Source organism: Phascolarctos cinereus, unplaced genomic scaffold (assembly GCF_003287225.1).
Source record: "Phascolarctos cinereus isolate Bilbo 61053 unplaced genomic scaffold, phaCin_HiC Scaffold_9;HRSCAF=440, whole genome shotgun sequence".
NCBI lineage: Eukaryota > Metazoa > Chordata > Mammalia > Diprotodontia > Phascolarctidae > Phascolarctos > Phascolarctos cinereus.
Window position 1 is genome coordinate 7,717,060 of NW_027556402.1, and position 24,013 is coordinate 7,741,072.

General features: G+C 38.7%; 1 protein-coding gene across 1 annotated transcript in view; it reads right to left on the reverse strand.

Moving 5' to 3' along the window:
• Window positions 1-24,013, reverse strand: part of PRDM5 (PR/SET domain 5) — a 181,208-nt gene that overhangs the window by 68,050 nt on the left and 89,145 nt on the right. The window contains 4 exon segments of the mRNA XM_021008339.2: window positions 2,598-2,758; window positions 9,228-9,321; window positions 20,263-20,420; window positions 23,232-23,316. Of these exon segments, the coding sequence (XP_020863998.1) occupies window positions 2,598-2,758; window positions 9,228-9,321; window positions 20,263-20,420; window positions 23,232-23,316 (498 nt within the window).

Sequence of the window (24,013 nt, forward strand, 5' to 3'; positions counted from 1 at the left end):
ATAATTTCCTTTATTTTTAAAAATTTTTTTTTTGTTTTTAGGCAATGGGGTTAAGTGACTTGGCCAGGGTCACACAGCTAGTGTTATGTGTGTAAGGCTGGATTTGAACTCAGGTCCTCCTGAATCCAAGGCTGGTCCTCTATCCACTGCGCCGCCTAGCTGCCAATTTCCTTTACTTTCAAAGTGCAAGGGAAACCAGGCTCATTTAAACATCAGAGCACCTGAATTTAAATCCTTTTTCTTTGGCTTATTACCTTTGTGACTGTGGGCAAGTCATTTCAATTTCAGGCCTTGGTTTCCTTATCTGTAAAAGGAGAGGACCAGACTAGAGTCTAAGGTCCCTTGCAGATTCAGATACACCATCCTATGAAAATTTCACTTTAAATTGAGAAAGAATCTCATTTCAGAAATACTTGATTATCCTTTGACCCAGCAATAGCACTTCTAGGGCTGTATCCCAAAGAGATCATAAAAATAGGAAAAGGACCCACATGTATAAAAAATATTTATAGCAGCTCTTTTTCTGGTGGCAAAGAATTGGAAAATGAGGGGATGCCCATCAACTGGGGAACAGCTGAACAAGTTGTGGTATATGAATGTAATCGAATACTATTGTGCTATAAGAAATGATGAACAGGCTGACTTCAGAAAAACCTGGAAAGACTTATATGGACTGATGTTGAATGAAGTGAGCATAACCAGGAGAACATTGTATGCAGTAACAGCCACATTGTGTGATGACTGACTTTGATAGATTTGGCTCTTCTCAGCAATGCAAGGATCTAAGAAAACTCCAAAAGACTCATGATGGAAAATGCTATCCACATCCAGAGGTAGAGCTATGGATTCTGAATGCAGATGGAAGCAGACTCCTTTTCTTTTGTTGTTTTGTTTTATTGCTTCATTCTTGTGGTTCCTTCCATTAGTTCTAATTGTTCTTTACATCATGACTAATGGGAAAATATGCTTAATATGAATGTATAAGTAGAGCCTATATCAGATTGCATGCTGTCTTGGGGAGGGGGGGGGAGAGGAAGGGGAAGAAAATTTAAAACTCAAAACCTTATGGAAGTATATGTTGAAAACTAAAAAATAAATTATTTTTTAAAAAAGAACTTGATTAACAATACGGAAGACCCATATGATAGAACCAAGTAGCCATGGGTCAAGTTTGACTCTGACATTTACTGGCTGAGCAATCCTAAGTCTTTTAACCCCTAGTGAGCCCAGAAACCTCACTAAGCCTATAATAAGTTATAAAGAAGGTGACAGCCCAGAATCCTTGACATAGTTTTCATACCAGAAGTTCTCTGTACCAATAGAACCACAGATGTAAACTCCACACCTGCCGCCCTCCCAAAAAATGAGGGAAGTGAAAACTAATTTATTTGCGTGACAATATTTTTAAATTACAAAATCAACTTAGCTCAATAACATATTTAAATTTAAACATACTTCATATTTCCAGTTAAATATAGATCAAAATAAATTATTTTACTAAAATATTAAAACTATTATATGTACATATAGAGAGAGACATTTACGTATTTAAAATTTCAGAATAAATAAGCTTTTCCCCCAGGATATAATACTTATATATCTCCTGCTTTGGATGTTTGCTGACTGTTCCATAGTAGATGGAATGCTCATCTTAGGGTCAGGAATCCAATTCTAATGCTGGAATTTTAATCCGCCTCTGAAATTTACTAGCTGTTTGATACTGAGTAGGTCACTGAACATCTTTCTGCCCCAGTTTCTTTATCTGTAAGATAGAGATGGTCATAACACCTACCTCATAGGATTACTGTGAGGATCAAATAACTCAATAAAATTCTTAATAATATTTAATATATTTTCATTGCAAAGGACTTTGTAAAACTTAAAAGCACTATAAGCTCTAATGGTTCAAAACTGCACTGAGACTCTTGGAACACCCTGTACATGTTAGTTGTTGTTATTAAGAATGATATAAAAGAACAACTTCATCCCCGAATATGCACAATTGTATCAGTGACTTCACGTGTACATTTGAAATAGAAAATTGGGCAAATAAAGTAACCAAATCAACATTTCTTTGTACAATGTAGCTGCAAATTTCACTGGACAATGTATCCCAATTAATCAGCTTCCATTTCTGAAGTATTTATTGAGTACTTACTATGCATCTATCACTATTTAGGTCCCCTGAACCATAAAAGGTAACATTTACATAGCACCTTAAGGCTTTCAAAATGCTTTACAATCATTATTTCATTTAATCCTCACAACAGCCCTGAGAGGCATGTGCTACCATTATCCTCATTTTACAGACGAGAGAAATGAGGCAGACAGAGGGGACCTGACTTGCCTAGGGTCCCCCAGTCACTGCCTGAAGCTAGATTTGAACCCAGATCTTTGTCACTCTTGATTCAGCATTCTATCCACTGCACCTAAATTCCCTCTAATAAGAGAACAAACCTATGAATGATATATAGGACAGTGAATGGAGAGCCTCAGGCTTAGGCCCTGGGAGACGAACTGGGAATGTTTTAAAGATTCAAGTAACAAGGGAAAGAAAATACATAAGGAATTCAAACTTGTGGTGGACTTGTACTTACTTTTTTGTGACTTTTAAGCACAGAAGGTGTTACAAACGCCTTGTCACACAGATCACATTTGTATTTTTTGTGTCCATCATGGACCACCTGGATGTGAACATTTAAGGTATCTTTCCTTTTAAAGGTAGCATCACACTGATCACACTTGAAAGTTCGTTCACCTTGGAAACAAAAAAGTCAAATGTGAAGACACCAAGCAAGGCTGGGGCCCTTTCCTCCTGTCACCTCCTGGCTGTCCTTCCCCCACCAACCTCAGCCTAGGTGGAGACACTGCCTAACCATAAAAGAAAGCCATTTCTCCTGGCTGGCAAACAGCACTGCAAGCCTTCCTGCCCTTGCCTCCAGCCTGAGTGGGAAAGGGCTCCCTCACATTCCCACTGAATTTATTCCTCTTCATCTAAACCAGATGCACATGGCAAAGATAAAAATCTTATCTTCACAGCAGAGCTGGACATAAAGGTCAAGTGTGTCCAATAGATATAGGGGGAAATGGTGCAAGATAACCTTTTTGGGCCAAAAAAGACACTTTGATTTCAATCATTCCTTTCCAGATTGCCTCGATTTTTTCAAAATTTTCAAAGGACCCAAATTCCCCAAATAAAATGATTCTGTTCCATTTCATAAGCTAAGGTATAGGCTATGATTAGTTTGATCTTTTTCTAACTGTGGTGTAGCTGCCATTCAGTCATAAGCTGTGTGGGTCAAACTAGAGAATCCAACTCAGTCCAATGACTGTCAAATGTCAAAACCATAGTCGGTACTGGTTTTGAGTATGACTTTGCTATGATAATTAAAACAATAAACTGTCCATATTATTGTAACCTCTCTGAGAGTCTTTATAAGCTGCACCTTTTCCCATGACTAACAAGCATTTCTCCTTCTCCCCATACTCATGAGGATTTTTTAAAAAATAAAATCTGAATGTCTTAATAAACTATACATTTTCCTCTCAATAACCAGGGAGCAGGATGAGGGATATGAATGGAAGCAGGACCAGAAGTGTCCCATAAGGAAAGCTGATGACAGTCACCTTCTGCTCCTCTCCAACTGCCACAGAGATTCAACAACCCTCACTGAACAATGGAATTGAATATAAATATGCTATATTGGAAAGTGATTCAGTCATCTTTCAGCTGGCTGAGATTTTTTTTTGTCTGTACCAAAATCTCAGCACATGACTCTAAAGAGCACTTCAAATGGGGATTCCTTCTCTTGGTATTTTGTTTGTTTATTTCAAGGGGGGGTGTGTGTGTGTGTGTGTCCAGTGTGGTATATTTGTAGTGGAAATCATTTGCTATAAAACCAGACAAAAGAACAATTTTAAAAATGATATGACCTAGTTTCCTGTATATTTTTAAAAAGGAAGAGGATGAGGCTTGTATAAGATTTAGGTTTTCTTTTTTTTTTTTATTACAATCCTCCTCTCTTCCACCATGTTTTCCAATGGTACTTATTCAGTCATTTCAGCCGTGTCCAAATTCTCAAGGCCCCATTTGGCATTGTCTTGGAAAAGATACTAAAGTGGTTTGCCATTTCCTTCTCCAACTCATTTTACAGGTGAGGAAACTAAGGCAAACAGGGTTAAGTGACTTGCTCAAGGTCACACAGCTAGTACATAGGTAAGGCCAGATTCAACTTAGACTTCCTGACTCCAGGCTCAGCACTCCATCCAATATACCACCTTGCTGTCCAATGGTAGTTCACAGGAAAACACTAAGACAGGGTGGGGAATCTGTGGCCTCGAGGCCATAGATGGCCATCTATCTCCTTAAGGGTAGCCTTTTGACTAAGTCCAAATTTTACAAAACTGTGAAGTTAAGATTCAGTTGAAAGGCCTCACTTGAGGACCTACACAGCTACAAGTGGCCTCAAAGCCCCAGGTTCCCCACCCCTGCCCTAAGAAAAGGTAAAGGAGGTACTGCATGCTGTTTTCAGAGATCAGATGAAGGGAAAGGCCTATGTCCTCTCTTTGGCAAAACCAGCTGGGTGCCAAAGTAACTGGTTTAGAAAGATGAAGAGGTAATGTCAGCAAGAGTACTGAACCAAGAGCATGAACCAATTCTAAGGCATGATGGTAGAAAAGAATACAAGTATAGAACCCAGTAAGCCTGAGATGAATGCACAATGTTAGGCTCTGAGGTCAAGGAACCCATTTTATTCAGCTTTTATTCCTTAGTTCCTCATACACAAGGCTTCTGCAACAAGAGTCAATTTGGAAACCTCTATTAAATTCGCAAGTCTTGGTGCAATGTGTGGCATAGATACTAAGAGAAAGAGAATTCTGAAAAAGGTTTTTTTCCCATATCATTATATTTATTCTCATAGTCCCCATGTCAAAACCATCTTCAAAATCATTTGAAATACAACTAATGTATATTAAGGAGGAAGAGATTTGGGATTCAAAAAAGATCTCAAGAGGCTTGGAAAGTCTGGTCATATCTAGGAAGATGAAACATAGTAGGGATAAATGTGGACTAAAAGCTCAAGCAATCAGTTGCACAAGGATGAAATGGGGGAATATGGTTAGAACATAATTCATTGGGATGTTAATAGACAATAAGTTTAATATGAAATGAGGGCAGTATGATACAGCTGAAAGAGAAATAGAACCTCAGTTCAAATCCCAACTCTGACACTTACCACTCATGTGATCTCTGGCAATTCACTTGCTTTCCTAATCTGGCAAAAGAGTAGCTTGGATTAAATGGCCTCCAAATGGCCCTTCCAGCTCTATGTTTATGATACTATGATTGACAGCCAAAAAGCCAATAAAAGTTTACGCTGTATTACAATTACATCCAGCTCTAGCAATACGAGAATGTAAATGCTCTCTGGCTGATCATGGAGCATTGCGTAAAGTTCATTAATCAGCTGGAGAATGTCCCGAAGAAGGCATCTGCAGTGGTGAAGGGTCTCAAGATTGTATTGTAAGAGGATCAGCTGAAACAAGTAGGGATTAGCTTGAAGAAGAAAAGACTTAAGGGAGGGATGATGTTAACTGCCTCCAATTATCTGAAGGGCTCTCATGTGGGAAAAGCATTAGATTTAATCTGCAGTGAAGACCTAAGAACAAGAAGTAGAAAAGAAAAAATATATGGATCCCTTCTCCCCCACCCACCCAGAACCCCATATTAGAGTAGTCCAAAAGGAGAATGGGCTCACTCAGGATATAGTAGCTTTGTCTCATTGGAGATGGGAGGGGGGGAGGAGTGTATGTTTCAAATAAAGACTAGAGAGTGTAGGTGGAGTATTTCCCCAGGTACAGGTTGAACTAGATGCCCCTAACAATCTTTTTTTTTTAAACTCTGATATTCTGTCATTTACTTCTTTAATGAGGGAGCTAGTTAGCTCTTTCTCTTGGGATTGGAAGGAAATAAAAATTGTGATAATTCCAGACATCATTCTGATTTATTCTTCATATTCTACAGCCATAAATGCCATTTGTTTTCTCATTTTATTGGTTTCTGTAATGAATTAAGAGAAGATTGAATGTACTTGAGTTACGATTCTTCTACAATCTTCTATTATATTTTATTACTTTTCTTAAAATTGTTAGTCTTACCTGACTGATGAGGAGTTGCATGCCTGCAGTTTCATTAGTGTAAAGAGTTCCTGGTACAGAAACTCCCTTCACTGCCACAGCTCAGTAACTTATCAGTAACTTTTAGTCCTGGAGCTTTTTGTGGGGCACTAAGACTTTCAATAACCTGTCCTTGGTCACAGAGATGTTTAATGACCAGCTTTCAGTTACACAGCCAGTCCATGTCAGAGAGAGTACTTGACTCCATGCTTGCTCCTCTATACACTATAAAACAGTGGGTTTTTTTATTTAAATTTTCCTTTGGTGATTTTAAATGAAGATTCGTAAAGATGAATGAATCATTTTTAACTAGCTAAACATCTGGGTAGCTCTTTGGAAAATATTTGATTAATATACTTTTAGTACATATGATTTCATTGAAATCATATCCTGACCCACACCTAATTTCACTTGTCACCTTTAATCTCATACTTCTCTGGTTGTCTGAAAGCTAATAAATAGGAATGAAAAGTATTGGATTCTTCCCATTGATTATTCACTGTTACTATGAGAAATCAAGTTACACTGTACAAGAAGAAATTTTCCAGAATGTTTGGCCAAGATTTAGCTACACAAATCGAACTGTTGTTAGTGGAACTGACTTTTTTTTTAACCCCCATTCTAAAACTAATTAATCTTGTAAATTTTTTTTAAATAGCAAAATGCTTTTGAAGTAAGGTGAAATCATTGCTGTGATACAAAATAGGATCTCATTTTTGTTTCCTCTTTTATACAAAATTGGGAGTCAGTTGCATGATGCTTAATTCTGTCTCCAAAGCTAAGAAGCTTGAGAGGTAGGCACCAAAGGCATCTAAGAGATGTAGCACCCTCTTTCTCAATGGAAAGAAGCTTAGTATAGTCGATCACCATCATTATCATCATGATGCAACATTTACAGAAGTCATAGCAACTTGATTCTCTTGTTCTCAAACTTTAATATTCATACATAAAGGAACTTCTCCAAGATGTGTTTTTCTTTCAAACATATTATCCAAACCCATGAGTCTTTTTATCTTAAAAAAAAAAGAACTTTCAAGACTGTAACTTCAGTAGAGTAAGATGTGAATGAGTCTAGCAATACATAATTAACTTCCTCCTATGGAACATGTCCAGGTAAAAGAGAGAAAATTCATAAGTCATGATTTCCCAAGGATAGGTAGAGTTAAGAGGAGCTTAGATTTTCTTTTTCCCCATCATATAAAATTCCAATCTTTCAGAAGCAGAAGCCACAATATTTTTCCTAAAGCCTCGAGTTCACAAAATTGATGTCTTAAAAAAATTATAGGTATTATAATACCTTATGAAAAAGAAGGGGAAAAAAGAAAAGAAAACCCTAAATTTAAATTTTCTGGAACAGTTCTCTTATAGATTTTTACGGAATCCCACTTTTTCCATTAAGCAAAATCTCAACTGCTCTCCTACTCTGTATGGATCTGAACTCCTGAAAAAAGACTCGAATATTTCATGGAGTAGGAGGAAAGAAAGGAATAGCACCCAAAACTGGAGTCCCAGAGTCCATATACAAGGCCTCAGCCTTTATTATCTAAAATGAACTTGAGAGGCTACAACGCACAGTCAAATGTAAGAAGATGAAATTTAACAAGGATCAATGTAAAGTCTCATACTTGGGTTTAAACAATGAATTACACAAGTAAAAGACGTGACTGGAAAATATTTCTAAGGAAAAAAAAAGATATGAGGATTTGAGTGTATTATAAGCCCCAACATAAGTCAATGTGGCAACTAAATAATAATGACAATGTGACCTTAGGCTACATTAATAAAAGCATAATATTTGGAAAGAAAGACATGATCATCAGATGATGTATTCTTCCCTGCTCACACCTGGCATACGGTATTTGGGACTGGGCATTTTAGTTTAGGAAGGACACTGAAAGATAGAAATAATTCCAGGGAAGGAAATATGTACAGTGAGAAGACTTGCTCAGTTGAAAGAATTGGTGACATCTGGCCTGGAAAGGAAAAGAAAGAACTGTCTTTGAGGGGTTGGCCTGTGGAAGGAGGAGAATTATAATATATGTCCTCAGAGAGTAGAATTAAGAACAATGAGAGGAAGAGGAAGAGAGGAAGAGTCCTGTTCAGTTCACAGAAATACTTGTTGGCAGTCAGAGTCATCTGAAAAGAAAGTGATGTGTGAGAGATAATGAGCTCTTTATTACTGGATGTCTTCAAGTAACGGCTAGATAACCAATCGCCTCTTACATTCTCAAGATTCCATGCTTCTAAGACTATAGGATTTCTGTAGCGTACTTGGTATGAATTGAATGCATGTTCCTTCAAAATAAGCAAAAGACCTGAGGGAGTGCAGTCTAGTGGAAAGACCAGTGGTCTGGGAGGCAGGAGCCTTAGGCTCTCCGCTCAGCTCTGTCATCAACTCATGGTGTGAGGTTGGATGCCACAATCCACCTGGGCATTTGTTTCATCCCAGGTCAAAATGTGGATAATATCTAAGGTCCATGGCATCACAAACCTTTTCTGATCATTACGGCTGTTCCTTTCAGTCATTTGGGTCATGAGAAATAACTATGTTTGAGATCCATTTTAGTAAATTCCAAGAACACTCCTAAACCCAAGAAGTCATTCTGGTGGAAAACTTAAAAGGGGATTTGGAAGAAAACTTGGGAACAAACCGAGTCAGTTTGGGAATCAGAAGGTAGAAACAAAGTTCTCCAATCTTACCCTGAATTTCCCTGTTTTAGACGTTTAGGAGCACAAATGACTTTAGAACTATGTACTCCATCCATCTCATGGTACAGAGGAGGAAACTGAGGCTACGGTCATGTGAATATGAAAAAGTAAGCCATGATTTGAGTGGAGGTCTCAAACTTCACATTCAGCATTCCTTCCTTTATGAAGATTGAGCAATCCTATAATTTAACCCAGTCAACAATTCCCTATGCATAGAAGAGTTTTCACAAGGCTTTTCCTGTCACAGATATTGCTTGAGTGAGTCAGCAGGGGCTCAAGGAGCCTGACAACCCTTTCTTTGCCCTTTTGCCCTCTAACCAAATGCCTGAATTGGCACTTACTGTTATGTATTAGCAGGTGTCTCTGCAAAGAGAAGGGGGTCCGGAACAAAGCTTTGCATTCCTCACACTGGAAGGGCCTCTCCTCAGAGTGGGTCTGCAGATGAAAGAGTGTGTCAGGCAGAGGACCAGGAACATCAGTTAGTCATTTCAGAAATGGGGAGCTACTTGGGTTTTGTGGTGGAAGACTGAAAGACAGGGAATGCTGTAAAGGTCCTAGCAGCTGCAATGTCTCTGTGGTGATACTGGCTGGTCATTCCCTGTACATGAAGTGTTTACCAGTCCTTCTGGTAAGGAGATCACATGAACTTTATCAGAAAAGCTCTTATAAACATGCAACATCCCAACCTTCAGCCTTTGGGTTAGGCTATTCCCCCATACTTGGAATATGCTCCCTGCTCACCTCTGCCTCCTGGCATCCCAAACTTCCTTCAGGTCTCGGTTGGAGAGTGATCCTTTATAAGAGACCACTTCTGCTATCTTTCTTCCCCTCCCTTCCCTTTGTTTATGCATTCCTCTCCTCAATAATAGTCTTTGTTAATGCATTCCTACGACCAGCTTGTAGATGCATTGCCTATGTTTTGTATTTATTTATTCCTTTGACTAGAATGTAAGTTCTGTGTGCATCAAAAACTTTTTGAAAAGTTTAAAATCTGCTCACATGCATTTATTCACTCTAATGAAACTTGTGAAAAGTTATAATTTTTCCTTAAATTAATGATATAAAAATAGGGGAAATCACTTGGAATGTAAACCACTTTATTACTGAAAACTTTAAACATTATTAGTATAGTTAAGGAGTGATCTTGATTTGAAATGTAATCAGATAGAGATTACACCTACATAACTTTCACATTATCTTGATGTGTCTGTTTAAAAAGTAAGAGGAACCAATTAAGTAAACTGTTTGGGGCAAAAAAGATCAGTTTCATAATTTAGAGCTCAGCAACCAATCACGTATTTTTCCGTTGCTCACTCTATGCTAAGTACTAGGGATACAGAAGCAAAAACATGGTGACTTCCTTCAAAGAGGTTACAGTTTACTGGGGTTGATGGAGATGGGGTGTAATAATGTACACTTAAATAATAAACATGGTAAATGCAAGGTAATATTAGAGTGAGGGGACCTGGAAAGATCTCTGTTAATGGAAAGATATGGAGATAAGAGATGGAGTGTCTTGTTTGAGAACAGAAAGCAGGCCAGTAGGACTGACCCATACAATGCAGGAGGAAGGGTCCAGTTGTGATAAGTTTTAAATACAAAAATGAGGAATTTATATCTCCTCCTAGAAACAATGAGTGACTGGATTTTAATGAGTGTTAGAACTGCAGTTTAAGAAAAGCATTTTGACTGATACTGATTCTTATCATATAGTGTGAACGTTCTAGGTTTCTTTGCTCTTTGCAAGTTCTATGTAGGATGGTATTTTATTTCTGTGGTGTCATTGTAAAGGACAGAGATATTCCTTCGAGGTAGAGATTTCATAGGTTGGCAATGAATGAAGTGGGAAAAGACAGAGCTCAGTCTTTGAAGTAGCATGAAAGGAACTGGCTCATATTTTGACCATAAAGTCTTTCTAATCTGATAAATGGCCAAAGCCAAGTGACAGATCCATGGCCAAGTGATTGAGCATTCTCTCTGCAAAGATCACCACCACATTCTGGACTGCTTGCATCAGCACTATCTACCCTACTAATAGTCACTGTAGAGAAGCCAACAATAGACTGACTAGCCAAATCAGTAAGCATTTAAATACCTACTATGTGCTAGCCATTGCCCAAAACCAGTCCCTGCTTGGTAGGAGCTCACAGGGTAATGAGGAGACAACATGCAAACGCTTATGCACACAGAAGACCTGTACAGGATAAATTGAAGATAATCTCAGGATGAAGGTACAGAGACTAGACACAAAGACATGGAATGGGCCCTTCTCACCTTGGAAGAGCACCCTACAGGACTAGACTGAAATGGATGGGAGTGATAAGGAGAGGGGAGGCACTTCTGTAAAGGTAACTCAGTGACTACAGTACTGGGCTTGGAGTCAGGAAGATCTGAATTCAAATTCTTCCTAAGACACTCTGTGATCCTAGGCAAGCCATTTAACCTCTATCTGCCTCATTTTCCTCATCTGTAAAATGGGAAAAATGATAGCACCTACTTCACAGGGTTGTTATGAAGATGACATATATAAAGTGTTGCACAAACTTTAAAGTGTTGTTGGAAAGCTATAGTTATCATAAATCATTAGAGCTTGCATGCTTCTTCCTATAGACTGCTGAACCTTTTTCTGGAACAGAATTCCAAACACCTTGCTGATTTTCCAAATTATATGATCTGTTCCCAACAAGACTTAGCCAATTTCAATTTCTAGAGAAATTATTGATGACATCAGCATGTTGAAGGAAAACTCATTATGTAAGTCTGTGAAAAAGCCCTAACGCCCATCCAAAACAGATTATGCCACCTTCTACAACACTGTTTCTAACCTAGGTAGATTCCACCTACTTACTAACCTTCTAACCTACACACCTACCAAAAAATGTATTTAATTTTTTTCAGATCTAGAGCTGTAAGAAACTTCAGATGTCATTGAATCCAACACCTTCATTTTCAAGAAGAGAAAATAACATCCTAGAGAAGGTGAGTGACTTCTGGTAGATGGTCACACAGCTAGTAAATGGAAAAATTAGGATTTAAACCCAGATCCCCTGACTCCAAGTTTATGCTCTTTCCAGTCTACCACATTACCATCCTTATATAGATTTTGTAGTGATTTATATGTGCACAAGTTTTTTTTTTTCTTCCCAATAGTTTGTAAGCCCCTTGAAGGCAAGGATAATTTTGGTTTTGTCCAATATCTAAGTATGATTGACACATAATAGATCTTTAAAGGGCTCATTGAAAATGTAAATGAAAAGGATACCAACAATCACAACCCCCCCAAAAAAACAAAAACAAAAACCCTGCATGCCACTTAAATATAATGACCAAATTTGGCTACAAAAACTCATTCAGAAAACGCGCCTTCTTCAAAGAAGTGGGATATCATGAGTGTGTGACATGCATATTCTGTCAGACTTGAGCAGTGTGTTGACGAGTTTGGTTGAAATGCTTTACTCTCTGTCACTCTGTGTCCCAGTCTTTCTCTCTTACTTTTTGTTACAAAGGATGGGGGAGGGGAGGATATCTTTGGAAATTAATTTGATGTCAAAATAAAATCTAAAAAGAAAAAAAAAAGCTTGTTGTGTGACTGACTAGATAAATGAATCCCTTTGCATGCCACGACAGAATCTGAATCCCAATTGATTATGGCCTTGTTGGACACCAAAAAAATCTACGCAAAAACATGAAGTCCTCTTTGTAGCTACTTAGAGAAAAGGGTTTCAAACTTGCTTCAGTGGGACATTTGATGTTATTTCTCTGTGGGAATTGCTGAATTGGTAAATTCCTCACCACATTCATCAAATATTAACCTTATGGCAGAAGTGAAACTTTCATCAGGGCCATTTCAAGCTGAGTAGTAAATGTGTCCATCAGTAACACGAGCTTTGCCACATAACCCTGTATTTTACTGGAAATTCCACTTATTCAGTAGGTCATGTTCGGGACATGAAGATCAGTATGAATATTGCTGGAAAAATCCAGAAACCAAGCAAACTTAGGGGAAAGAACCAGTAGGGAGGATTTTTGCTAGAACCATTCTTTTTTTTTTCCTAAAAAAGTATGGTTCTCCCTAAGCATAAGACAAAATGTCCTAAGCATATGACTCTCCCTTAGGGGCAGTACATAAAATTGAAGTTACATGAAAGGCCTGTCTTCTTGCTTTCAAAATCAGTGGATTAGATTTTTACTGCTAGCTTTTAAAGTGAGTTCCCTAAAAACAGCTATTTCTCCACCAGAGATAATAGAATCTGGGAACAGAATGGTGAAATCCACTTTTCTAGAGGGTAAGTTATCAAACCCACTCTGAGACTGAGCACAGTAGGAGTGGGAGCTCACATTCTCAGCAGGGATCAGTGGGTTCCATAAAATTTAACAAAATCTCAGTCATAGCTCTGCCACCATTTTTACTTGAAACAGTATGTGGCTGCACTCTGATCCAAGCTGGTTTGGTCTATGAGCTGGGAAGGCTAAGTAATGTGCTTGCCACTGAGGGTTATTCTTATGAAACTTGGGTTGAAATCAACTACCAACTTATTCCTCCTAATGCATAATTTTAAAATAATAGTCTGCGCACAACTTGTCATTCTTCTGATAAGATGAGCCAGTCAGATCAAGACCTGAATCCCTAGCCTGGAGTTATTTCCCTCCTCTCCTGCCTGCACAGTGCTTATATGTGAAGTTCAGGCCTAAGTCAGGGGGCGGTTGGAGCCAACTCAATTATTAAATTTTCAGTCTGTGTATGTAAACCTCAGAAATTGGCATGTGTTACAAATCAGGGCTCAATTTATTGTTTTATTGTTGTCTTGACTTAAAAAGGTAATGGAAAAAATGTCAATAATGTAGGTTAAACTTTTAATGTACATACATGTATATATTATATATATAATATAATATACATTATGTATACATAGATATGAATGTTACATATTGTATGTGAACATATAGAATATATATACACATATGTTAGAGTTGTTTGCTAAACCTTTACCAGCATACCCATAGACTTAGTGGCACATGCACTAGGAGAAGAAAAACATAACGTATATTTAGATAGTACTATAGTTATAAATTACTTAAGACTCCTCTCATTTGAATATTACAACTTGATGAGATCAGATATTTTGTGTGTCGTCATCATCACCATCATCATCATCATCATCATCATCATTCCCACTGACGTTATAATATCCAGTGTGGAGTAGCAGATAGAGAGATGGTCTCAGAGTCAGGAAAACATTCCAGTTCTGACTTTGACCCATTCTGGCTGTGTGATCCTGGGCAAGCTCTCAGCATTCTCGATAGCTTTATAACATTTTCAGTTTCACAGAAGGGCTGACCTGCCTTGGTAGAAGGAGTTCCTCAACAGTAGTTTCCTAAATGGTTGAAATTACAGATCAAGTCCTAGGCCTATCTATTTTGCAAATGAAGAAACTGAGGGTTGGAGAGGCTAAACCTAGAATCACACAGCTAGAAGGTGAGGAGTCAGGGACTCAAAGGCAGGTCTGATTCCAAACTCAGGTTTCCTTTCACTGTGCCATGACCATCTCTTCCCAATAGATCATATTGCCTATTGTCTTGGCTATCTAACTTCAGTTATGCCTCTGACATCTCTGACATGAGGAAGACCTTTCCTGATCCAGCCAATTGTTAGCACACCTTGCCGAACATAGGCGTTACTTCATATTTACTTTGTTTATCCTTTGTATCATACTTATTCTTCTCTTCTATGATATCTAGTAATGTCCCTCAATGGAATGTAAGCTTCTTGAGGGCAAAGAATGTTTCATTTTTTGCCTTTGTATGCCCAATAAATATCTAGAACAGTGTCTGCCACGTGGTAGCTGCTTAAGACATGCTTTTGAATTGAAATAAATCTAAGACATTCAATCCTATTGGGCCTAGAAATCCTCGAGGGTAAAAAAAAAAAATATTCTGAGGTTTTTTTTTTATTTCCCAGGTCTCAGTGCCTGCTAGGAAAGCCAGTCTTTACTTTCCACTTGAAATTAAAAGTGCCTAAATGCTTTTAAAGTCTTGAATCTTTCATGTCAAGAGGCTAGTGCCATCTTTATCATTTGGTGCCCGTTTTTCCCAGCCAGTGGAGGTCCTCACTTCTAGAAATCCCTCGCTTCAGGAAGTTTCAGAAATCACAATTCCCCGAGTCAAAGGGTCAGTGGAAGAAGAAGACAGCCCTTTAAAAGGAAGGAATATGCTAAAAAGCATCCTCCTTGTCTGGACAAAAGTCCATCCAGGTGGTAAGAAATGGTTCATTTGAGGATTCATAATCATTCAGTCAGTTCTAAGGAAGGCTCAATTAAATTAAATTAAATTCAACACAAATGTTTTAAGTAACTATTACAATGTTCCAGGCACTGTATGGGGCCTGTAGAAAGACATAGACAAAATATTTCCTGGCTCCGAGTCTCTAACTTTCTATTAGTCGACATAGCATACCCCAGGTAGGAGACTTGACCTCCCCAGCTAACATGATGAGTTCATAGGTAGCACATGGCTTCTGTTTGTTGCTATTCCCAGATCCAGAAGCAAACAAATACTAGGGCAAAACTGATGGGTAAACGTGAAGCCCATGAACTCGGGTCATTTTCTCAATACCAGGGTTTGACCCCAGAACGGGAAATGGCTCTCTAGGCAGTTGGAAAGCTGAATGATCTCATTTTTACAGATGATCAGATTCCAAACATTTAACTAATGTTGGCTCAGTTAAAAAAGGTTTTTTTTTTCTTAAACTCCACCCATATATCTGAAATGTCACCACGATTATAGCTGAAATATTCTCAATGAAATCCTCATAGAAATGTAGCCAGTCTTTCTCACAATGATATAGATGTTTTCTAAAGCCAAACAGTCCTCACATTTATACTATATGGCATGAAAAGTAATGGTACCATACTGTACTGACTTGCACATTTGAAAATAGCTAATTTAAGAGGATTTTCCATAAATTTTTTTCCATATTTGCCACATGGGTTTACTGCCCACCTTGTTAAAATCCAATGAGAGAAATACTGTAAGAGTAAATTGATCAGTTTTCATTGATTCATTATTTTCTAATACATTTTATACTCCATTTCAAATTATTACAGCAAAAAGGACATCTATTAAAAAAAACAAAATGTATATTATTCACAAATAAATTATTATTATTATTAAGAAGTTAATTATATTAATAAATAACTCAAACTCATAACACAGCTGCCTTTAAGTGACCGTATTTTCCCTCACTAAGGCTCTAAATATAATTCAAAATTCCAGTAATTCAAAATTATGTCTAAGGACAAAAATGACTCATGGTACATCACAGAAGAAAGTAGTGAGTATGTGAACCAGAGGAAAGGGGCACCAGCTCTGGAGTCAATCTGGTTTCAGACTGTGGCTCTATTGCTGGGCAATTCACTTTTTCTCCACAGGACTCAGTTTTCTCATCTGTAAAATGAAACATTTGCTATAGAAACCTCTGAGGTTTTTTCTAGCTCAAGATTTATGAGCTATGATCTTATTATATAGAAGATAGCTCATGTCTCTGCAGAGTTCACCTCCATGCCACCACATAGTCATTCCCAGCAAGGTCCAAGTGCCAGTGACATAGGACCTCATTCCTCTATTTGATATCATCCAGACAAGAATGAACAAAGTGTTGTGTGCTATAAGAATTGTTCCCAGGTGATGAAGCTCCTACAGGTGCTAAGATGTGTTTAATGTAATCCATTTTTATTAAATTCAATCAGTACTTTTAAATGCCCAGCATGTATCAGGCATTGTGCTGAGCACTGACATGGACATGCTTTTGGACATATTGTTATGAAGACCGAATCTGTACTGGAATGAAAGGCAGTGATGTGTCCCAGGCTTGCTGCTGTAGGTAAAGCTATCTATAGATTCATCAAAAGGCCCCTGACCCCTGTATTTTTTTAATTCCTTTCATATTTTACCTATTTTTTCTGTCTTCTTCCCTGCTCTCAGACTTCCCATTGCCACTTTTTGCATATTGTTTTTCGCACCTCTGACTTTACGGCTTTTCACGTCTCAGGGCCTTCTAAATGAGATCAGTTGGCTGAGCAATCTTGGAAGCTTTGTTAGGCGTCAAGAGCCTCTTGGTGAGTTACTCAACAAATAATTGGAAACTTGTGGTGGGTTTGGGCGCATTAGTTCTGGGTAGTCGTTGTTTCTGAAGCAAACCAATGACATGACGGATGGTGTCTTGACTCAACACACGAATTGGATTTAAGTGAGGCAGAGTTGCACAAAGGCGTCAGCTTTACTCTCTCTGTTCCAGAGTCATCAATGTCTACTGGCAAGACAGAGGTCAAGATAACAGATAATGCCCCGGGACACAGTGTATGACCTCAGAATCTTCAGTGTCTGACCAAGCTCTAAGCACTGCACAGCGCCTGCTTCAGCCTCCTTCATGGTATCGGAACAAATTGTTCTCATCTTCCCATACCACCTGGGGAAGTCTTCATATGCTTGGGGTAGACATCCCCCTGACTCACTGGTGGGTTTGAGGCCTGTTGGTTACCATCAGCTTGGTTTAGCCCATTTGTCAAGACAGCTTTCCTGGAGTGTGGTCGATGTATAAGCTACAGCTGCTTGGAGCCACAAGTGAGAGTTGAGCGACTGGTGGACACCAAAGGTGGAAGTGCAGCCCTGAAAAGGACTCCACTGGCCTCATGTCAGTGGTGGTAGCCCTTCCTGAACACCCCAGGCACCCCAAAGAGATGAAATGACTTATACAAGGTCAGAGAAATAGGAAGTGGCAGAGGCAGGATTTGAACCCAGGTTCTCTGATTTCAAACCCATCTGGGAAATAAGTTATGCCACCTAAGTGAGATGTTAACGGTGGTGTATGGCTTATCTGGTTTGACAACCAGTTCTCTGAAAAAAAAAATATACGTGACCCATGTTTAAATTTACTCTGATTATCATTATCTTCTCTGTCATTTAAGACTAGACAATCAGCAAAACAATGTCAATCCCTGATGTGTAGCATTTGTATATTTCGGAAGTATAAGTGTTCACAATGAAATTTTAACAATTGGATCTCACAAGCCTACGAGAGCTGGCTCCAGCACACTCCTGGATGCTATCATCCCTCAAAACAAATAACCAAATGAACAAACTATATACATATATTTGTGTGTGTGTGAATGTATGTGTACATGTGTATGTATGTATACACACACACACACACACACACACACACATACACATATATACATATAAAATTTAGTTTTAGAAGGAGCATTCCTTCCAAATTGCTCCCACCTGAAAGCTCTAAATTGCATGGGAACTAAAATCAGTTTCCACCAGGGAACTTCAATTTCAGAGATAAGACTGGGCTCTCAATACCATAAGTAGTAGTGATGAAAAGACAATGGTGATAAATAAGGGAATTACTAATAATAATTTACATTGATATAGTGTTTTAAAGCTTAGAAGAGCTTAACAAACATTACTTGATGTGAGCCTCAATGCAACCCTGTGAAGTACTAGAGATAGGATTATTTCCATTTTACAGGGTGGACAACTTAGTCATTATGTGACTTGTCCAGGGTCACCCAGCTGGCAAATTTCAGACACAGGATTTGAGTCCAGGCCTCTCTTGACTACGGAGTTCTATCCACTCTGCCATGTTATCATCTTAGTCAACAAATATCATAGCCCCAATGACCATGAATAGGTAAACAAGAAAATCACAGCAGCAACAATAGCCAGTGTTTATGTAATGATTTGGGGTTTGCAAAGCACTTTACACATGTTATTTCATTTTGTCCTCACCAAAACCCTTCTTGGTAGATGCTACTGTTATCTCTACCTAACAGCTGAGAAAACGAAGCAGACAGATTAAGTGACTTGCCCAAGGTCATACAGCTGGTAAGGATCTGAGGCATGATTTGAATTCTGTTCTTTCTGGCTCTAGGTCCAGAATTTTATCTTCTGTGATGTCCAACAGCTATGAAACCTCCATAGCACCACCCAGCTGTACCATATATATCTGTGGTCCACTCAGGGAGATTATTCCATTTCACTGCTAGCTATAACTGGACTAGAATATAAGAAAAGACTGCTTTGCTTGCCGGGGGAAACAAAGTGCCTCCCTAAAGGATATTTCAGGAACTTCCTTATAATCATGGCAGCTTTGTAGGTAACCATAAGGTTGCTAAGATCATGGTACAATGGTCATGGATTTGTTGACCACAGAAAAGCTATTGGCTTTCTGCTCCTGAAATACCAGGTATCATTGTTTCTACCAACTGTGAGTCATCCTTATTCCTTTCCCATGATTTATGACTGAAAGCCTGAGAGATGGTGAAAGGAACCTATATCACACTCCCAGCTCACATATAATATAAACCAAACTGTGAAAAGCTTGTAAATGTCACTGTATCAGTTTCATGACAAAAAAAAAATGAGGAAGTTCAAGAGGGTGGGCAAGAAACCAGCCAGATGAGTTTCGTATTCACGTAACTGCCAAAGCAGCATTGATGCCATTTTAACTGTGAAAGTATATTCCCTCAGTTTAAGTTAATGGCCAGCAATTAAGCAAAGGTGATTGATGATTCTTGTTAGTCAATCTATGCCTGCCATGAGGAGACAGGGTTTATTGGTAAACTGTGGGTTTGATGTCATGATTAAGAAAGATTTCAATAGCACAATTTCCACCCCACCACACCCCTGCCAAAGTTGGCTTTCCAACATCTTGTTACCACAGAGGAGAACCATGTCCAAAGTGTGATGATCTTGTCATCTTCTTTTATAGGCTCCCAGATCTCCTTGGGACCTTAGAGGTCAACTTCTCCAATCCCCCTATTTTACAGATTCAGACATGATGGCTCAGAGAACAGAACTGGCTTGTCTATGGACTCTCTTAGCCAAAGACCTCATCGTCATCTATTGTTCAAGGTTGATGAGACTGATCATTGGATGATGGGAAATATTCTATCATGCTTATGCTCAAAGTCTTTCCAACCTTGGAGAAGTAGCCACAGGAGGAAGATATCCCTGACTACTGACAAAATCATCAGCTACTTAGAACAGGAGCAACCCACATAGCCTAATGACACAGAAAGAGAAGAACAGAGATGCCAGGACAGCAGAGGAAGTCTGCAAATTTCTGTAACCCCAGTGTAGCCACTCGGTTTTTTGTGCATTATTACAAAGATATTGAATGCCTTTGGAACAAAGAGTGTCAGGAAAGTTTTCTCCAATGTTGCCATCCCCTGTTTTACAAAATAGCACACTAACACAAACACACACATTTGTATTCACATTAATACAAACACACTAGCAAGTGCTTGAAAAGAAACACAGCTGATCTCAGATGGAGAGACTGGCAAATAACAACGGTGGAGGTTTTACCTTTTTGTGGTTCTTGTAAACATTTCTGTGGGCAAATCCCTTGCCACAAAGCTTGCATTTGTAAGGTTTGTCTTCACTGTGTATGATTTTGTGTGCGGCCACCTGATCGATTCGTTTGAAGGACTTATTACAAACCTCACAGTTGTAGGGACGTTTTTCTGCAGAAAAGCAGGGGAGAAGTTTAATCTCCTGTTTATACAGGAGTACAGGATGAAACAAAAAAGCAGGCCTTCCCTCAGCTACATTTATTGCAAATAAGTTTACCTAATTACGCAATCGGAGAATCTCTGGTTTGGCAGGGACCTCAGCAGCAGCTAGCCCAGCATTCACTCAACATTCTTAGGATTATAGATTTAGAACTGGAAGGGACTTTGACATCAGAGTCCAATTTCCTCATTTTACAGATAAAGAAACTGAGGCCCAGAGAAATTTGTCCAGTGTCACATAGCTAGCAAGTATCTGAATGAAGATTTGAACTCACGTCTTCCTGACTCAAGTCCAGCATCATTCTATCTACTACACCACAGTGACACCTAGTGGCCATTCATTCAATGAGCCATTATTAAATTCCTACTATGTGTCAGGGCAGCTAGGTGGTGCCATTGTGGATAGAGTACCAGGCCTGGGTTCAGGAAGACTCATCTTCCTGAGTTCAAATCTGACCTCAGACACTTGCTGGCTGTGTGACCCTGGGCAAGTCACTAAACTTTGCCTCAGTTTCCTCAACTGTAAAGTGAACTAGAGAAGGAAATGGCAAACCACTCTAGTATCTTTGCTAAGAAAATCTCAAATGGGTGAAGAGTCAAGTACAACTGAAACAAATGAACCACAGCAACAGTACCATGTGGCAGGGATACACAGAGAACAACAGAAACTATCCCTTTCTTCAAAAAGCTTTATATACTCATGGGATTTTACCATCCACCTTTGTTTGAAGTCCTCCCATGAGTAAGAAACCTCCTCCTTCCAAGGTGTCCCATTCCACACTGGCATAGTTCTCCCTATTTGGAATTTATTCCTTGATAATAACAGCTGACATTTCCGTAGATCGTTAAGGCTTACAAAACACATTGGTCACATTATCTCATTTGATTTTTCCAACACCTCTAAGAAGGCTGCAGGTATTACTACCCGTATTATAGAGATTATTAAGCTGAGGCCAAGAAAGGTTAAATCACTTGTGCTAGGTCTCAGAGCTAATCAGTGTAGGACAGAGAATGGAAGCCCAGAGGCCAACTGGTTCTAACTCTGGGGTTTGGGGTTTTCACCACTGCATAGGTTAGGCCTGCCTCTCTCTACAAATTTCACCCTCCCTTCCCTAAGAGGCCAAGCAGTCTTTTGTCTGTTCCCCATGGCAGCCCTTCAAATTCCTGATGCCATTCATCATGTTTCCCCATAAGTTTTCTCCTCTCCATGCTAGGCCTCATCAGTTCCTCTAGCTTATCCTCATGCAGCCAGGTCTCATGGCTGGTGTCCATTCTGGCTCCTTCTCTGGACAATCCCTAGTTCATCAGTGCCTTTGACACATGCAGTGAACAAACACTCAAGGGAAGCTAGATGATCCAGAGCCAGGCCTGGAGTCAGGAAGACATGAGGTCAAATACTTATTGGCTGTGTGACCCTGGGCAAGTCACTTAACCTCTGTTTTACTCAGTTTCTTCATCTGTAAAATGGGTATAGAATTGTCATAAGGAGCAAGGGAGATAATAATTGTAAAGTGCTTAGCACAGTGCCTGGCCCATAGTAGGCACTATGTAAATGTCATCTATTATTATTATATCAGATCCAGACTGACATATAGCAGAACTTTCCCCTCCCATGTTGAGTCTCTAGGTCTCTCCTAGTGAAGCCTGAGATCACATTAACATTAAAAGAGGCAGTATGGTATAGTAGGTAGAGTGCTAGAACTGGAGTCAGAAAGACCTGGGCTTGAATCTGTCCTCATATACTTAGTAGGCATATGATACTGGGCTGGCCAAGAAATTTTTCTCAGTCTCAGCTGAATCATCTGTAAAATGGGAATAGTAGTAGCATTTGCCTCACAGACATGCTGTGAGAATCGAATAAGTCATGTACAAACCAAAAAATGCAATTGAAATTTGGGTTACCCTAATTATCTGAAAGATGTGTAATGGCACATGACCATAAATACATAGTCTTATGCAAAACCATCTCTTTAACCACATTCTGATTTTTTAGCTTAAACCAAAAGAGCTTCACTTCAAAGGGACAGCTTTACGATAACAAATGTAAAAGCAGATATAAGTTTAAACACTTTCACATTCAATTAAAATAATTATTTTTTATTAGTTTTCAAAATAGTCACTGCCTCGAAGCAATGACTTCAGTTTATAGTCTTCATCACCAAAATAAATTCTCTAAGAAAACTAAGATTAAAGTTTTGATGTCTAAACTTTCAAAGGAAATAAATATAAAAAAGCAAAGTAATTTAAATAATTGAATTCAAAATCATTCCCAAGACAGGCCTAATTAGAATGTTTTCATTTCAAAAAAAAATTTTGTATGTGTATACATATGTGTGTGTGTGTGTGACACACATACAGCTGAGTATCTGAGTGTGGTAGTGCCCCAATACAATTACTGCTTCTACGGAAGCTGAGGCTAGGGGATCACTTGAGCATGGGAGTTGGAAGCCACTGCAGCAGGGCTAAGCAGACTTGGTGTCAGCACTACTATGGTGAGCTTTCCAGAGGGAGGAGACTGTCTCAGAAAGGGCAAATCAGTCCAAGTCAGAAATGGAGCAGGTCAAAACTCCCGTACGGCTCAATATGGGACTGAGCCTATAAGTAGGTGTTGTTACATTTCCAAGTCCAGCAAGATAGAGAGTACCAGGTTCAAAAACCAAAGTATTTAAGGCATTGCAATGGTCATCAAAGCTTCTGAAAATGATTTAAAAAAAAAAACTTCCATAAGAATAGCTATATAAATAGAAAAAGGGTGTAACTTACCTGAATGGGTAATCATGTGACGTTTTAGCTGATTGGGAGTAATAAATTTCTTGTTGCATTCCTGACATTCAAAGATCTCATGGACCTGCAAAATGAAATGTTAACAGGCATTTAACCATGTGACTAAAAGAACAGCTCCTAGTGGAGATATGCCAAAGTGAGCCAACGGCACAAAAAAGTTTCGCCATTGTTATATAACATGTAAACTAATACATCTCCAATTATTTAGCTCTCCCTTCATTTGTGATGATAGCTTTATAGTTGCAATGTAATTTCTGTGGATGTTCTGGTATCTGGACTCCCAGATAGTTTACCCATTGTGTAGTTATTTTGAATGGAATTTATCTCTACTTCTCCAAACCTAGGCCTTTCTTTCAGTTTCAATTCAATATTTTATTGTTATTATTTTTTCTCTCTGTTCTATTATCTATCTCTTTTAAAATTTGTATTTTGTTCACTTTTTTAAAAATGTGTTGCTTTTCAAATATTTGTTTTGCTTTGTGCCCAAATCCAACAATCTCTTCTATCTCTTTGTTTAGAAATATATGTTTTCCAAATGTTAAAAAAAAAAATTGTTTTCCCATGCAACTGGGAAATAAGATATACAGGCAATGGGGTATAGAAATCTATACTGCCCTACAGGAAAATTGAAGGGGAAGGGAATAAGAGAAGTGGGGTGCAGATAGAAGTGAGGGCAGATTAGAGAAAAGGGTATTCAGAATGCATGCCATCTCAGGGTGGGGGAAGGGATGAGATGGGGAGAAAATATGGAACTCAAAATC